General features: G+C 42.2%; 1 protein-coding gene across 1 annotated transcript; it reads left to right on the top strand.

Annotated features, from left to right (window-relative positions):
• The first annotated feature begins 587 nt into the window (after positions 1-587).
• angel1 (angel homolog 1 (Drosophila)) lies at positions 588-17,826 on the top strand. Its single transcript, XM_063183425.1, has 13 exons — positions 588-691; positions 1,222-1,911; positions 2,587-2,765; positions 3,843-3,953; positions 4,755-4,824; positions 8,225-8,349; positions 8,651-8,784; positions 9,377-9,572; positions 10,659-10,791; positions 11,463-11,573; positions 11,942-11,972; positions 12,489-12,661; positions 15,624-17,826. The coding sequence occupies exons 1-13, from the start codon at positions 628-630 to the stop codon at positions 15,797-15,799; spliced, it is 2,193 nt and encodes a 730-aa protein (XP_063039495.1). The 5' UTR covers positions 588-627; the 3' UTR covers positions 15,800-17,826.
• Positions 17,827-18,236: the final 410 nt, after the last annotated feature.

Below are 18,236 nucleotides of genomic sequence, written 5' to 3'. Positions count from 1 at the left end.
TAATTATTATGTTTTTAACTCCGCCAAGGAGGTTGTGTTTTCGGTCTCATTGGTCTGCCTGTTTGTTTGTCTGTAATAATAAAGCTTTCAGTGCCAACAGAGGCCCGTTGCCCTAAATTGCAGAGCTGTGCTTTATATACAGTACTATTAATAATCATATTCATATAGCACACATTCATACACATCATGCATCTCTACGTGCATTAGCATTTTAAAAAATCTTCAAATTGAATGGTTGACTGAATAAATGAATTCAGTTCGTAAATGCATAGGGTTAAGGAAGGTCAAGGGTCAAGGTTAAGGTACACTTCATTATCCCCCAGGGGGAAACTCACATACACACATACAGTACAGCTACCTTCTGTCTAAGGAGACTAGAGACTATTCTTAAAAAAACAAACAAAAAAACATATGCCATATGGTTTGAAATTACTGGAATGTATCTGGAATGTCTGTCTTAACTATTTGAAGTGAATATCAAGAATGCACTGCTCATTGGCAACTGAAAAAGGGCCTCCTGTGTTGAGCCACAGTACAAAAAAACCTGTCCCCATGAGCAACTTTTATTTTGACACCCGTTGGTCAGTTGTTAGCAGATAGCACGCCATGGCAATGGCATAGCATACCATGCTGGGAAGCTGTCTGTACTATGCACTTTATCCACTGAGTCGCGTAATTACAAGTGTCTCAGGTAATGTAGTAGGCCAACAACATAGTTTTGACATATTTATTCATTGATGCGTTGCTGTCACGATTGTCCTGCGAAGCACTAATTCGTTAGAAATGTAGCACACAGCATGCATGCAGACGTAAACAGACAAGAGTTGTTGTTAACCTGTTTATTTGCTAATCTGCTTGTTTGAACCAACCATAGTCGTGAATTTAGAGCTGAATATGAACAGTTTACTTCTACTGTCGTCTACGTGTCTGTTAAATTATGATACACCACGTGAAATCGCGCAGATACATTCACAATTTAGCGGCATTGAATTCTGCTTAGCTTGCTAGTTAGTGAGGGGGGCTGCCGAAGCACAACACAATGCACGTGCAGCACGTAGAACTATTATGGCTACTCCCTCCCACTGGTCAGTTTTGGGCATTTAAAAATACCCTCACACATCTCTGTGCTCTGCGAAGATGTTTGCAATCTTAGTAGTTAGTAATTAAGGTTTGTGACACTGCTGCTTTCCTATTAAAGCGTTTTCTTTTCCCAACACACAGTGTCCCTGCTAAAAGTGGTGTCGGTGGTGTTAATGAATGGAGAAATAGCATGGGATAAAGAAGGGACACTACCACAGCTTCTGGCCTGCGGACACCAGACGCCTTTGTCGAATGAATGCTCGGGTGAAGACTATTTGAATCGCAAAACAGAAATAGTGCGAGGTGAAACTAAATGCCCCCAGGTGATGGAGTTAGAGAGAAGGACTGATGAGATGGGACCGGAGGCGGCAGAACACAAAGTAGCTCCCAAAGTTACCTTCCAGGGCACTTTGGAAACTGCACCTCCACAAGAGAACACAGACGGCGACAAGACAACGAAGAGCCACCAGCAGGACAACAACAATATGCTGCTTATAGATGCACGGGCAGGAGGAGAGCCTGCCCCCAAGAGGAAAAACGACAAGTCTGACGTGCAGCAGAAGGCTTGGCTTGCTCACGAATTAGTGGCACATACTCACTTTAACTCGGGTGATGCTGCCCAGGGCTGTCCCGGTACGAATACGGATGACTGGCCGCCCTTGGACCAGGCAGGCTTTCTTGGAAGCCAAACTCAAGCAGCAGCAACAGCGGTCCAGGGCTTTCACTTTCCGGCAGGGCGAGGGTTAACTGAGGTGGTGTATCGGCCTTGTTTGCAGTTTCCATCCATGAGTTACTATCCACCTGCACAGCAGGATAACACAGAGTTTCAAGGTGAGATGTGATTGGCTAAATTAAGGTAGTCTGCTGAACATTACATGTAGTAGTGTAGGAAGGATGGGATTCGAACCTGCAGCCCTCTGATCTAAAGCCCATGAGGCCTACGCTGCCCCATGTAAATGGAAATGTAATATATCAATATATAACAGTTTATGTGTATGATGGTTATTTATAACTTAGTACAGGTATTTGCAAGAGAAGATATTGTAGCCCAAAGGTTGCTGGTTCGACTCCCGACCCACCAGGTTGGTGGGGAGGGGTTGATTACCAATGCTCTTGTCTCCTCCATGACTGAGTTACTCTGAGCATGGTACCCTCCCGCCGGCCTGTTCCCTTTTGGGGCTGCCCCCTTGCACGGGTGAGGCATAAATGCAAGTTTGTTGTGTGCTGTGTGCACTTGTGTGCTGTGCAGTGCTGTGTCACACAATGAATGAGAGTTGGAGTTTCCCAGAGGCCTGTACTACAAAGCTGGTTCAGGAGTAAACCAGGTTCAGTTGAGCGGTAAATCATCTAATAGAAGAGCCTGGAGTCCTCGTTTTCCTAAGAACAGGGCTATTAGATGATTTCCCTCTTAACTTAACTGGGTTTACTCTAGAACCAGCTGTGTAGTATAATAGGCCCCAGATGGTCTTTCACTTTTCACTTCTTCAACAACACGTTTGTGTGTAGTGACGTGGCGAGTCTGGGAGGATGTGGAAGAGAGCCCCCCAGATGGAACTACAGATGAGACCCCCTCCTCAGCATCAGCACCACAGCAACAGGAGCAGCAGGGGCAGAAGACAGCAGGCCAGAACACACCAGACTCCATGTTTGAGTTCACCGTCATGTCCTACAACATCTTGGCCCAGGTGTGTGTGTGTGTGTGTGTGTGTGTGTGTGTGTGTGTGTGTGTGTGTGTGCGTGCATGCATGCGTGTGTGCGTGCGTGTCCATGTTTGAGTTTACAGTGATGTCCTACAAAATCTTGGCCCAGGGGTGTGTGTGAGTATGTGTGAGTATGTGTGAGTGTGTGGGTGTGGGTGTGGGTGGTGTCGGTTAGTCTCGTGTGGAGGGGTGAATAGAAGATATGTAGGTAGAGATGTTTGAGTAAACTGAATATATGGACCGAAAGCTTGGCAAATCAAAAAAACACAACAGGGATTGAAGTGTGCAGACATTATTCTTTCATGTATCACACTTTTCTATTATTAATGGCACCCTTTAATCAAGAGAGCGGTGTAATCCGGTTAAATAACAGAGTAAAATAAGAATTATTGGTAACACTTGTAATGTCTGCTTATAAACACTTAGTAAACAATTAACTAATGATGAACAAAACATTAACACATGTGTTTGTTATTAACAACATTTTATTCATGCTTAATAAAATATCTACAAATAATATGTTTACGATTTTACAAACCTTTTAACAGAGTATTTTTGTTATTAACAACATTTTATTCATGCTTTATAAAAAATATACAAATAATATGTTCAAGATTTTACAAACCTTTAACTGAGTATTTTTTATTAATTTATAAACATCATCTTATGTCCCAGGACCAGCTGGAGGCCAACCCTCACCTCTATTCTGCCCTACAAGGCAAAAAGGCAGTAACTGCATTGCTGTTTTAGATGTGTTACTATGACTTTAATGACATATATATCAAAGTGTAAAGTAAAATAAAATGATTGATTTTCAAAAAAGGTGGTAATATAAAGTAACAAAACTGTCACATGCCAATAATCTCCCAAAAAACACTTACACTAGATTGCAGTATCATTTTAAAGTCAACTGACTCAGTTTTGAGCTCTGCGCAGTTACTGCCTTTTTGCTTTGTAGGGCAGTATTATTATTGGCACCTTTTAATCAAGAGTGTGGTGTAATCCAGTTAAATGACTGAGTAAAATAAAAATGATTAAAAAAACCCATCATCTTGTGTCCAGGACCTGCTGGAGGGCAACCCCCACCTGTACACCTACTGCCCAGAGGAGGCGCTGGTCTGGGGCACGCGACTCAAGGGCATCCTCAAGGAGATACAGCAATGGAAACCAGATGTGAGACGGGATTATATATTCATTTCTTATTTATTTTTTCAAGTACATTTTTGGGGCTTTTCGAGCCTTTATTCGTTTTTTTTATGAGATGGGATATCTCATTATTGAGATATTGAAAGTCGGGATATTGAAAGTCGCTTTTATAAAGAGTCTGCCAAATGCAATGTAATGTAATGTAATGTAATCGATAGAGGTGGAAAGACAGGAAAGGAGTTGGGAGGGAGAGACGGGTAAGGACCCGGGCCGGAACTGAACCCGGGTCAGCCGCGTAGCAGATGAGTGCCCTAACGGTAGTGCCGCGATAGGGCGATATTTATTTTTAAACATTTATATATCAGACAATTAGGGAAACATTTTCTGCACACGGACCATTTCGCTTGGATCGAAATGTTGTGTATTAAAACAAAAGCAGCGAATTTGTGATTTGTGAATGAGTAGTCTCCTACGCACCTGCCAGCTGAGGGTGTGCTAAAAAATGTACATATCAAAATGTACAACACATAAGACAACAACATGCATGATTTTGAGCATTGCACATCACAGTTTGAAATAGCCTGCCTCCCAACTATCTTAGGAAAACACAAGCATCATACACCAAAGGTATAATGGCAATATCACTGATATCCAGTTTTTTTTTTTAAAGCATGATATTGATGTTGCTTTCTGCCTGTTATGTTATCATGTGATCAGTAATCTACTGACTGAACTTTACTGGCATCATGCAGAATTTGTTTGGTTGTAATGAACAATTGTATACTTGCAAACAAGATTAATTAATCATGTTTTTATTATCATGTGTAGATTCTGTGTTTGCAAGAGGCACAGGAGGACCACTTCAAGGAGCAGATGCAGCCGGTTCTCACTGACATGGGTAAGCTCCAATATAAGGGATCTTACACACCAGGGCGGTAAAGCGTCGCGGAACGGCCGCGTTTTTTACCGGCGTCGGTGAAAATGCATTGAAACATATCTGTCCTTACACACCAACCGGCGGTAGTCGAGCGCCAGCGGTAGTCGAGCACCAGCGGCGCGGGAGCCGGCTCCGCGCCGCGCTGCATTTGGAAAATAGAACTCAAGCGCATTTTTCACGCCGGCGACCGGCGGTGTCTCATTCAAATGAATGGCAAAGTAGCATGCTAGCTTTGGCTGTGGGGAGGGTTTTGAATAGGACTGGCCGCGCACGCCGACGCTGTCAGTGTGAAAGGCAGAGAAAAACACGCCGGCCAAAACTAAGCAGAAAGACCACGTTCGTTCTGTTCCGCCTTGGTATGTTTTGGCCCTAATATTACATTCAGCTTCAGGGGGCATTGTGTTGCAGTGTTTATTACCCCAATTCCTATAATGCTAACCCCTATTGCTATCTGCACCAAGGTACACTTGCGGTTATAAGCAGGACTGCTGTGCGGCTTGCTTATTACAACTGTATTGTGTTAGTGTTTATTACCTATAATGCTATCCTCATTCCATGCTGCCCTCTCAACTAGGGTACACCTGTGCGTGTACACCTGTGTGTACTACTTAGTGTAAAGTGATTAATACGCATCATTTTAACCCCTATTGCTCCTATGTCTCCACCAGGGTACACCTGTGCGTATACACCTGTGCGTATTCACCTGCGTGTGCGGTCTGATAAGGACAGTATATTGTGTTTAATACCTATAATGCTAACCCCTATTGCTATCTCCACCATGCTACACCTGTGCTGCTAACCCCTATTGCTGCTATGTCTCTACCAGGGTACACCTGTGTAGGGCTGAGTACCGATCAGAATTTTTCGGTTCCGGTTCCGGTTCCAGAACCTACGTTTCAATGCCGGTTCCTGACGGTGCCATTTTCGGTTCCTAATTTATAAACACTGAACGAAATGTTTAAAAATCTCAAACGACCACCGAGCCTACCTCATTATCCAGTTGAAGTTCCCGGGAATTTATTTTAAATTGAGAACTACAATCTAAATCCAACCCTATCCATTTCGTGGTTGTGCATCTTTGCATCGGAGCATCAGGTCATAGTCATACAGTCGATGTTCATGGCAATCGCGCAGACAATCGTGCGAATTTACCTGATTACAAACTGAACCAGCATGAAGTTTTGCATCAGCCCCAGACAACTTGAGCGGCAAAACAAGGAGAAACTCATATTTCATTTTTTACGCTGCACATGCTCCTTTTAAAACATGCCCTGTGTGAGGGGATTTTGGCCTCGCGCAGGGACTGTTAAATGGAAAAGCATGGTGTACTGTCTGACCTGTCACTGCCGTCCCGTTGACTGTCAGGATTTGGCCTGTTGAAACTTTTCCAACTTTTGTCTTAAAATCAGGCAATTTTGCAGTTTTTTGTAGCTAACAGGTATGCTGTTCTTGCAAACACTTTTAAAACAAGTAAGGTCGCCAAATTCCGCCCACTTCACTGATCACTGTGAACGTGATAATGTCACTATTTCAAATACTATTTGATTATGTTATCGTATATTTTTGGATAGCGGCAACTGTGTAGATGAGGTAATGAGCAATATTAGCTAACATTGGTGGCCCTTTCTATCGTAATTTGGAGATAACGTCCAGCATGTCCAAAATCTAGTTTCAGCACAATTCGCCGGCGAAAGGCTCCCAATTCCGCCCGCTTGATTTCAGGTCACGTCGGTATTTCCGTTAGCCTACTGTTATTCCTTCATGCTGTTTTGCTTATTTCGTTCACACTTGTAGTCCTAAAGCGAAACAGGGAAGCAGCCAGGGCAAGTTTTTAGCCAGAATGTCGTCATGAAATTAAAGTTCCACCTTCATGCTGCCGTTACGACACCCTTCATTACAATGCTGTTTATGGCCGTTTGACTCAGTTTTAAATGTCATCACCGTTTCAAATTGTATGCATACGAACTCCGTATCATGTCGATATCCATTCCTGACTTAAACAGTGGATACATAATTAGCTATCACTTATAAGTAGGCGGGCGGATTTGGGGAACGGGCGGAGGCGACTTGGCTATAGCTTGTTACGCACGCAGTGAAGCACTGGGCGCGCTCTGTTTCGAGTTCTTTGCATGGTCCGTAATTATAGGCTACCAAACGGAAAAAAAATATCCACATAGAAGAAATCAAGTCTTCAGTTTCAATAATACACGTTACTGCCTTCCGTGGCACAAAGAAAGTCTCTCGCGGCCAAAAGTGACTGAGCTCACCTGATGCTTCTGATATGAGTTTACATTTTATTGACATGAAATTTAAACTTTGCAATGATTCACGGTGTAATCCAAAAAGTCAGAGAATGCGCGCACCCACCACTAAAGGGAAAAGGTCCCCAACACTGTTTGATGAGTCATGGTGGAGTGAACAGTGTTGCCGACTTTTACTTTCCTCATACGCCGATGTAACCATCTGCGTGAGAATGATGGAATGCTTCGTTTGCACACCTCTGGCTGTTTCTTGGCTCGCAGTGGCTGTGTCGAAGACAAAGTTTGAATTCTTTGCCGTCTACAAACGCTAGAAATAGGCTACTCTTCTCGGTAAACCTACACAAATTAAAGATGGGCTGATGGTAGTTTCTCTCGTAACAGCGTTAGTATCCATAGATGATTTGACGACCTGTTTAAAAGGGGGTTGTAGCCTGCCAGCAGTCTCTGCAAGCCAGAATGATCACAATTAATGTTACCAGATTTTTTGCCAGAAGCGGCTGCCGTTCTGACTGCGTTAACGTTCTGGGGTTATAAATGCGAAATGATAACTGACGTGATGGACATCTAGGAACCGAAATGTGGAACCGACAGCCAAGGCACGTTTCGATGCCAAGTAGAACCTTAGCCTTTCATTCAATTCCATTAAGGAACCGAATTTCGGTACCCAGTCCTACACCTGTGCGGTCTAAAGTACTTATTACAGTGTATTGTATTTATTACCTGTGCTGCTAACCCCTATTACTATCTCCACCAGGCTACACCTGTGCTGCTAACCCCTATTGCTCCTATCTCCACCAGGCTACACCTGTGCTGCTAACCCCTATTGCTATCTCCACCAGGGTACACCTGTGCTGCTAACCCCTATTGCTATCTCTACCAGGGCACACCTGCGTGTATACACCTGTGTGTGCGGTCTAAAGTACTTATTACAGTGTAAAGTGTTAATTACCTATAATGCTAACCCCTATTGCTATCTCCACCAGGCTACGCCTGTGCGTATACACCTGTTGTAATGTTGTAATGTGTTTATTACCTATGCTGCGATCTCCACCAGGGTACACCTGTGCTGCTAACCTCTATTGCTCCCATGTATCCACCAGGGTACACCTGTGCGTATAAGCGGCGGACGGGTTCCAAGACGGACGGCTGTGCGGTCTGCTTCCAGAACAGCCGCTTCACACAGCTCTCAGTCAGCCTGCTGGATCTCTTCAAGAACGGCTGCGAGGTGAGAGAGGAAGGGAGAGAGAGAGGGTGAGACAGAGAGAGAAATCCCAAGGGGGAAATTAATTGATAACAATTGAAATCTTAAGAAAATGAGGACTCCAGGCTCTTCTGTTAGATGATTTACCTCTTAACTTAACCTGAACAAACTTCTTAGTATATGCCCCTGGTCATCCACACAATAACAACAGGAGCAGACAAACACATAATACAAACTAAAAGCTAATAAATAATTTTTTTTTTAAAAGTCCACCATAAAAGCACACTCAAATCCCATTCTAAAAGCATTATGGGATGTATTACAGGTGCTGGACCGTGACAACGTGGCCATCGTGCTCCTGCTCCAGCCGGTCACCTCGGCAACCACAGGGTTCACCTACCAGGAGGAGCGGTTCCCTCCCATCTGCATCGCCACCACCCACCTGCTCTTCAAGCCCAGGTGACCTGTCATGCCTCTCATATCATAATAATAATAATAATAATAATAATAATAATAATAATAATAATAATAATAATACACCACACACCTGCTCTTCAACCCCAGGTGACATCCCATATAATAATAATAATAATAATAATAATAATAATAATACACCACACACCTGCTCTTCAACCCCAGGTCTATACCTCTCATATATCATAATAATAATAATAATAATAATAATAATAATAATAATAATAATAATAATAATACCCACCTGCTCTTCAATCCCAGGTGACCTCTCATTTAATAATAATAATAATAATAATAATAATACCACCCACCTGCTCTTCTACCCCATGGCTGCGTCTGTATTTTTATTTTTTATTTATTTATCCAGGACTGTCTAATTCTGTCAAAATGGCACCCTACACAGTTACAGACGCAGACAGACACATAAAGACATGTTAAGGAAAATAAATGTAGAAAAAAAATACATAGAGCAGAACATAGAAGTGATATAAAAAACAAAAAAGAAATCTGATGAGTGCGTCTTTATTCATTTATGTGTAATAAATGTAAACAATCAAATCGATCTTCACCCCCGCAGGAGAGGGGACATCAAGCTGGCGCAGCTGATGCTGGTGCTGGCGGAGGTGGACGGCGTGGTGCGGCGCTGTAAGGAGATGATGGGCCGCGGCTGCGAAGTCGTCTTGTGCGGAGACTTCAACTCGCTGCCCCATCTACCCCTTTATGACTTCATCACTCTGGGACAGCTCTGTTACCACGGGTTACCAGCGTGGTCGGTGAGCATTCCATCATCATCATCATCATCCCTGTAGGTGTATGTAATGTAGGTATTCTAGAACAGTGGTTCTTAACCTGGGGTGCGGGTATGTAATGTAGGTATTCTAGAACAGTGGTTCTTAACCTGGGGTGCGGGCACCCCCTGGGGTTGCGCCAGAGATTTCAGGGGGTGCACAGAATTTAGTTTGTGTTGAGGTTGTGACCAAAACTTAGCTTATGAACATTATAATTGGTCCAAATCAAAACCAAACTAATGCATGTTTTGGTCCCCATGTAAAGGCATTATGATATTGTTTAGTGTCTTAAGCAAGAATCATTGCAATTAATCACAATCATTTTTAGTACCTATACAAGTTTGGGGTGGGGGTGCGCGGCTTGTCTTTTGCACAGGTAAGGGGGTGCATTAAGAGTTCTAGAACAGTGGTTTCCAACCTTTTTCTTCAGGGACCCATATTTTTACCATTGTAAGCTTTGGTGACCCAACCGCGTGAGCACCCGCACGAGAGGGATTCACATGACACTCTGTTTCCTGCGAAAACTCATTAGTCCTCATTTTATTCCTCAATTTGTCTCCAGTCGAATATAGAATAACTGTTTAATGCATCACTTACATCTTGTTGCTTCTATGCATATTAGTTTAAATGCTTTGTCATTTATTCAACGCGGGCTATATGGTATTAAAATTAAACCCCTTAAAATCAAGAGGGCTTCGCGACCCACTGTGGATCTTTGGCAACCCATAGGTTGGGTCCCCACCCATAGGTTAGGAACCACTGTTCTAGAAGTTTGGGGTTTCTTAGAAGGTGGGGCCAGTTGAAAAGGTGGCTACCTTCAATACAGGTCTAAAGAGCGGGGGGAAATCCTGGTTTGTGTTCATAGTACGGCCCTTGGAGGACTTCATAAAAGTTGAAGTGGCCCCTCGAATGAAAAAGGTTATAGAGGGCTGGGTTTGTCTTGCATGGAAGCAAGGATGGGATTCGAACCCCCCCTCTGATCTTAAGACCCCCTCCCTAACCATTAGACCGCGCCTGCCCCATTTCAAACCTTTATTGTATTTCAAACCTAAATTCCTCTTTTCTTATCAGATATCGGGCCAAGAGGACCTGTCGTATCAGCCTCACCCCAGGAAGCTCTACTCCCCGCTCCTGCCTCTCTCCCTCGGCATCGATGACAACTGCCAATACGTCACCGCAAAGAAGTTCAAGCCATTAGCATCGGGTTAGTGCAGTACAGTCCATGCAAAAAGTTTTTCCTTATATTTCAGTGTTACCTTTTACCTCACATGTGACCCTCTGAAGAAGACAGAAGCTATACCGTCGAAACATGTCAGATAAAAGATAACACTTCTACATGTCTGAAGTGAAGTTTTGCTAAAACAGACATGATGATCGACGTCATACTCTATTAAACCAGTGGTTCCTAACCTTTTTTTTCAGGGACCCATATTTTTATATTGTGAGCTTTGGTGACCCATAAATGTTAAATGTAGCACTTAAATTTTGTTGCTTCTTTGCATATATTAATTACATGCTTTGTCATTTATTCGACATGGGCTTTATATGGTATTTAAAATGAAACCCCTTAAAATCAAGATGGCTTCGCGAGGGAGGGCGGTTGGGAACCACTGTATTAAACGATAGTGCACTCCGTGTTTGTGTGGGTGTAGTTTCTAGTGTTTTTGTCCTTATTGTGTAACGGCTTAGTTTACTGTCTAGTACACTGAACACTAATATACGTACATATGTATTTTCATCGTACACCGTATTGATGGTGGATTTCCAGTAGCTACAATTAGAAATATAATTAATACTGTTGCAGCATTGTTTTAAATCATGGAAACCTCTCATTAACACAAACTTTTTGGTGTTTGTTATTTTTATCCTTTGCAGGTAGACTGAAGTACAGTCCAGAGTTCCTGCTAGGCCTGCGGTTCTGTCCGGCAGCTTTGGTGCGGCCCAGAGATCTAGCACTCATACCTGGATTTACAGACCTCACGCCAGGTAAACACCTCATACCTGGCCTCACTGACACCATACCTGGGGTGCATTTCTCAAAAGAGAAGTTGTTAGCCTGTTAGCAACTTCGGTAGTTGGCAATGGGAAAATGCATTGAAAACAACAATGTATCTAATGTAGTAAGCGACTTTGGTTTTGAGAAATGCACCCCTAGTAAACATCTCATACTGTACCTGACTTCACTGACATCACACCTGGTAAACACCTCATAAGATTCAAGAGTTTATTGTCATTGTCATTGTAGGCAACAGAATTGTGTGTGGAGCAACAACACTGCATAGTTTCAAGGAGTAGTAGTAGTCTATGTACATAGACAGTCTAAAGTGCTTGACCTTTACATTTTTGTTTTCTAGATCCCGAAGACCAGCGGCCATGCACTAAAAGGTATGTAAACTGTATAACATGTTGGCAAAGATGTATGTAGTGTGTTTAATCAAATTAAAGCAGGTGGAAATGAAGAATGAAGGCGTAAATTGTACATTTTGAAATAAGAAAAAAAAGCACCCAAATGTAAATGAAAAGATATTTTGAAATGTATTGAAAGCTCTGTGTATGAAAACACTCCACCTCACTCCGAAAAAAGAACAAAAAGCGTAATTAAAACTATTTTCATGATTTCCAGAGTGCGAATGAGTGAAGATGTGGTGTTTTCTATCAAAATAGCCCCATAATGCACGCCCAGCCTTCAGTGGCACGCTGTAGTCGTCATTAAAAAGTTAACTACCATGGTACTACAGTGCTATGACCCAACACAGAACCTTTAGTAATGCACTACGACTTGGTCATTGCCATTTTGGTAACAGCACATTTGTAACACTGTGTCTTAACGGATTGAAGCACAATGGGATGTGAAGAACAAAGTTGTACCAGTTAAATTAAAACTACTGTCCTGATTTTCAGGATGCGTAACACGACGGCGTGCCACAGTCTGAGCCTGAGGTCTGCGTATCGCCACGTTATCCCCTGGAAGGAGAGCGGAGAGGCCAGCACCATCCACAGCAACGCCGGCGTCACCGTAGATTATATCTTCTACTCCGCAAGAAAGGAAGAAGACGCTGACGAAGACCAAAGAGGTTTGTCATACACAGGCCTCTAAATCAGGGATGGGCAACTGGAGGCCCGAGGGCCACATGCGGCCCGCCTCACCACTCAGTACGGCCCGTAGATAAGACATTACTTATAAAAAATAATGACCTTTTTAAAAAAAAAAATGACCACTGAATCAATCCTTTGTAATTATACTGTTCGCCAATAGAGTACATTTCTATTCCCTCCAAACTATATGGGCTGTCACCTGTCAGTGAGCAACCAACAGCACCTCAAACTCGAGTGGCAGTCAAGTTTGAGGTCTTGTGGCCCTCCGATAGTGGCGATGAAAAAATGTGGCCCTCCGATAGTGGCGATGAAAAAATGTGGCCCTCCTCATCATAAAAGTTGCCCATCCCTGCTCTAAATTAACACCAGCTAACCAACCAAATGCTGGTGAAATTTCAGCTTCGCTTTTGCACACCTCTGTAGTTGGGCAGGTGGGTCAAAGACGAGACGTGCATTTTTTTTGTTCCGCACTCATTTAACTATCAAAAAAGTAAATTAATGAATTTTGAATGTTATGCTGATAAACAGCATAGTCTGGTGTCTCATTTCAGTAACATTTAAAGAAAAATAATTGTGAATGTATGTGTTAAATAATCTCATAAAGTGCAAAAACGTCATTCAGTGTAATGGTCCGAACTTAAAAATCATCAATACATCCTTGAATAATTATGCAAAATGACGATCAAAATTCTTTTTTCACTCTCTGGGCATAATTCTAGAAGTGTTCTTGTTATTGTATCAAAAGCACGCTTCATTACCATTTTGTTTAGATATTCAAATCATCTGGGGACTTTTGTCCGGATTTTCAATTCCTTAGATATCATTCAGTGTAATAAGATCAACATGGTGCTTTTAAATCATAATAAAAAGTGATAGTCACACACAATATGTGACATCATCAAAAGGAACCCTAGGGACCCCTTAAGTGATGATGCAAAGGGAGAATCTTGTTCTTCAATAGTCAAAAATTCTGTATTTTTATCTTGTGGTTACAGCGTCCACAAAAACAGATGTCATTCAGTGAAATGTCAAAAAGCACTTTTATACTCAGATATTCATCCAAACAAGCATATTTTCTAAATAGACATAGTAAACATTGTGGGTCAAAGTCATCGTCTCATGTAGGTGACTAACTGTGTGCTTGTAAAAAGGTAAAAATAAGGTGAAAAGTATTTGGTCGTCCTTCAGTGTAAGAGATGTCATTCAGTGACATGCAGTGTAAGGGCCATTTCATTCAGTGTAATCAGTTCATGGTTGTATATTAAGAATCAAAACAGCAATATAAGTTTCAATATTACTCTAAGATACAATAATATGATGATACTACTTGAAATTATGACTTTTATTGTTATTTCCATTATAACCTTGTTATTGCCATGTAGCATCCATATTACTGGGTAGATTCTGGGATTTTGGAAGTTGTACATGAATTATCAGAACACCCTAAGTCACAATCCCCGAAATATGCAGGTTAACAGACAAACATTTCTTTTTTTTTGTTTTAGGCCTAAGTAGTAGTCTATCTCTAAGCTTGTGATCTTGGAAGTTCTTCAAAACACATTTTAATGCCCCAATATTAAGTAAAATACCAATTATTTGACAACATCTATTTCTGTTGTCACTCATTCAGGACGTTGAGTACTGTAGTATGATGGTAACAATATGATAGCAATGAAAAGTAGCTGTTTATATAGGCTTTTTTGCCAAGGCATCATTCAGTGTAATAGTTGTGGTCATTCAGTGAAATGCACATTTTTATGTGAAAATAAAGTCAAATTCTTACGAAACTTATTTGTTTAGCACAACAAATGCGGGGGCATACAACAAATGAATAATTGTGCATTTTAAACGGATTTTCTCTTCAGTGGAAAAACTTCTTAAAGCCAAATGGGTGAAATGCACTCGGTGAAAGACTACAAACACTGCAAAAACTATTTGCAAATGCCTTTTACTAGAAATTTTAGGTTTGATGAAGACCTTAAATATAGGCCTTTACTATGGTATGTAGCTTATTTCAGTTTTTTAACGTCATCTTTATGTTTTTTGCATTATCAACAGTTTAACACCGTATTACACTGAATGACATTTTATGGGTGAAAATGGGGTAAAATGCATGTTCCTTACTATTTTCTGAACAGAAAATAATAAACTTAATCACTCTACACTCCAATGTACCCAAAAAAGTTGAAGAACGGTGTCAGGGGACAGTTTTATTTTTTGGAGTCCTGAAAACCCTGTTTCGTCTTTGACCCAGGTGCATAGGATGTTATCCCAGCGGGGTTGTCAGTCAAGTGCAAAGAAATCCAGCACACTGTCCATTCCACCAACAAACTTTTCAGGTAAAGTTTACTTGGTGGAATGTTTAGTTGGTGGAATGTTTAGTTGTTGGAATGTTTAGTTGGTGGAATGTTTAGTTGGTGGAATGTTTAGTTGTTGGAATGTTTAGTTGGTGGAATGGACAGTCTGCGGGATTTCTCTGCACTTGGCTAGTGTGATCTCTTTGCACTTGGCTAGTGTGATTTCTCTGCACTTGGCTAGTGTGATTTCTCTGCACTTGGCTAGTGTGATTTCTCTGCACTTGGCTAGTGTGATTTCTCTGCACTTGGCTAGTGTGATCTAAGAGCCATTTTGACAGGTGGTGAAAAAAGTTAATTTAGGGCCCATAATATGCATCATGGTCATATACGTATACAGATATTTCTCTAATCTGAAAACGGTTCTATTATTTGCATGTAGTATTTCTTCAAAAGCCCTTAGTAGAGTGGAAAAGCGCAATGTAGATCTTACTTTTGCAAAATGTGATTTTTTTTTTTGTGAAATGTGAAAATGTTATTAGAAGATATTTTGTATTTTTCTAATCACAATATTGATGGCTTCCAAGTCAACTTTCATTGTTTTCGTGTCATATTCTAACTGTTGCATGCATGATTTCTTTTCCAGACGAGCGGCAGGGTGGTGGAGGAGGGAGTCTGAAGCTGTGTGGCCGGCTGGGTCTGCTGTCGGAGTCGGAGCTCATGTCCATGCGGGGGCTGCCAAACCACGTCTTCCCCTCCGACCACCTCAGCCTGCTGGCCAAGTTTCAGCTGCCTGCCGCCGCCGCCGGCAGCCCTGTCTAACCCCCCAGGAGTGGAAGATCGCATGGTGACCGCGACTGGTCTGCTCTCTAATGCCTCTTTTCCACTGCCTTTTTTCTGGTTGGCTTACAGCGCGACTTGGCCGCCACTTTTTGCTTTGCGATTGAGCTGTGTCGTGCCTATTCAAAAAGCAAAAAATGGCGGTCGAATCACGCTTTGTCGAGCTGTAGGCCTACCAGAAAACCGGCACTGGAAAAGAGGCATAAGTCAGTGTGGTTTGCCATGCTGGAAAAAGACCAGAGTATAGTTGTCTTCCACACTATTGTCGTACTGGCCAAGTTTCAGCTGCCTGCCGCCGCCGGCAGCCCTGTCTAACCCCTCAGGAGTGACAGATCAGGGGGGCGTACACTAAGGAGTTGGTTCAGGAGTAAATCAGGTTATGTCAAGAGGTAAATCAACCAATAAAAGAGCCTGGAAACCTAGTTTTCTTCAGAAAATGAAGACTCCAGGCTCTTGTATTACATGATTTACCTCTGAACTTAACGTAGTGTACTCCTGAACCAGCTCAGTGTAGGCCACAAATCACATGGTGACTGCCACTGATCTGCACACTCGGTGTCAGGTGTGGTTTGCCATGATGGAAAAAGACCAGACTATCGTCGTCTTCCACACTATTTCTGTATCACAAATGGCGCACTTGTGCACTCCGGGCACTATGTTTTCAGAGTACGCTGACACTTGTGCACTATTTTTCAGTGTACAGTCAGTGTGCCATACTGTATGCACAGAAATATACGTAGTGCCCAAAGTGCACAAGTCTGCCATTTGAGACACAGGCACATGTCTCAGAACATCTCACTGGATATTCTCTCTATCGCGGAGGAGACTCTTTAATTCTCATCACAATTCAACCTCTTCTTCTTCATTTGTTTGTGTTCCAAGTCCTGTTCGGTACGGTACGGTACCCTTTATCGTTTCTGCCTGGTTTTTAAAGCCTTTAAGTTTTACCCTTTTGCAGATGAGCCTTAACACACCTTTTTGGAAATTTTATGAAAGCTTCTTTGTTCTTATCTTGTGGATGTATAAGCTAACCCTCAGTGGTCCTACCAATAAACAATCACGTCATCACCAGCACAACATGCGACTCACTTGTTCCACGCCACCTCGTTCCGACCGGGGGCTGTACTTTCGTCCTAAATCAATCAGAAATCAGCTGCTCCACGATGCAGAGGATAACTGGTAGCCACCGGTAGGTTACGTGTTTTCAGTTGAAGTACACCATCAAAGTATGATCTGCAATACCGTTTGCTAATAAGTTGGCTATTGGATTTTTCCAATAGTATCCATTAACGATAGGCCTATGTATGCTTCTAATAGCCTATGCTTGAGACGTTCTGAAAATCTCTACCCGACTACCAGCACAGCGGTGACTAACTGCAAACTGTTATAATTACAGTCTAGTTGTCAAGATAAAGTTGCGTCGGGCTGGCATGATTTTAACCAATGGAATGACATAAAAGACGCAAATACAGCCCCCTCGTAACGAGGTGGCGTGGAACTAGTGAGCCACCAGCAGCACACAGTACTGTAGCAGACCAAGGCCATCCTGAGGGGGATACTAAGGGTGCATTCCAATATGCGACCTTGTGTCCTCCACTTGTGCTTGTGGCCTTACATTTTGCTAATGGCCCGCCTCCGTGGAGAAAACAATTACATTTCCCCGCTGTCAGCCTAACCACAACAATTTTTCGGGGGCTATTCTTCATTCACGATCCAGTTTGCAAATGAAAAAATGACTTTACAATTGAGCTTTTGCGAGATATTGAAATAAAATGCTGTTATCAGTGATGTCATCACAACTTATTACTTCCTGGTACGAGGCCACAAGCACAAGTGGAGGACGCAAGGTCACATATTGGAACGCACCCTAAGAAGCTGGTTCAGTAGTAAACCAGGTCAAGTTAACCTCATGGTAGAGGTAAATCATCTAATAGAAGAGCTCGGAGGCCTCATTTTCTTTACTAAATGGGATTAAACCAGGTTGAATTAAGAGGAAACTCATCTAATAGAAGTCCTCATTTTCCTCATCTAATAGAAGAGCCTGGAGTCCTCTCCGGGCTCTTCTATTAGATTATTTACCTCTTAGAGGCTGGATCAGGAGTGAACCAGGTTAAATTAAGTATAGGCTATCCCAGGTTAAGTTAAAGGGGTATGCCACTATTTTGGGGCTTATTACAGTTAAAATCGTTGGGCAGGGTTTATAAAGGTGGTAAAGTGTCTTATTTTTCATGTTAAGCGTTGTCTTGCTTTAAGACAAGTTAAAAAAGGGAATATGTCGCTAAGCTAGTGAAAGTCAATGTATCCATGTAGCATGCTACAATGCTACACGGATACATTGACTTTCACTAGCTTAGCGACATATTCCCTCTTAACTTGTCTTAAAGCAAGACAACGCTTAACATGAAAAATAAGACACTTT

This window comes from Engraulis encrasicolus, chromosome 19, assembly GCF_034702125.1.
Source record: "Engraulis encrasicolus isolate BLACKSEA-1 chromosome 19, IST_EnEncr_1.0, whole genome shotgun sequence".
Classification (NCBI taxonomy): Eukaryota; Metazoa; Chordata; class Actinopteri; order Clupeiformes; family Engraulidae; genus Engraulis; species Engraulis encrasicolus.
Note: the sequence above shows the minus strand (reverse complement) of the source record. Positions and strands in the feature narration are given on the sequence as shown.

What these genes read in the sequence shown, in the direction of transcription:
- angel1 (XM_063183425.1), top strand. Translation starts at nt 628, where the DNA reads ATGCTGGGAAGCTGTCTGTACTATGCACTTTATCCACTGAGTCGCGTA. An exon ending in CACCTGCTCTTCAAGCCCAG is followed by an intron (nt 8,785 to 9,376) that starts GTGACCTGTCAT and finishes TCACCCCCGCAG; the next exon opens with GAGAGGGGACATCAAGCTGG. An exon ending in CGCTGACGAAGACCAAAGAG is followed by an intron (nt 12,662 to 15,623) that starts GTTTGTCATACA and finishes TTTCTTTTCCAG; the next exon opens with ACGAGCGGCAGGGTGGTGGA.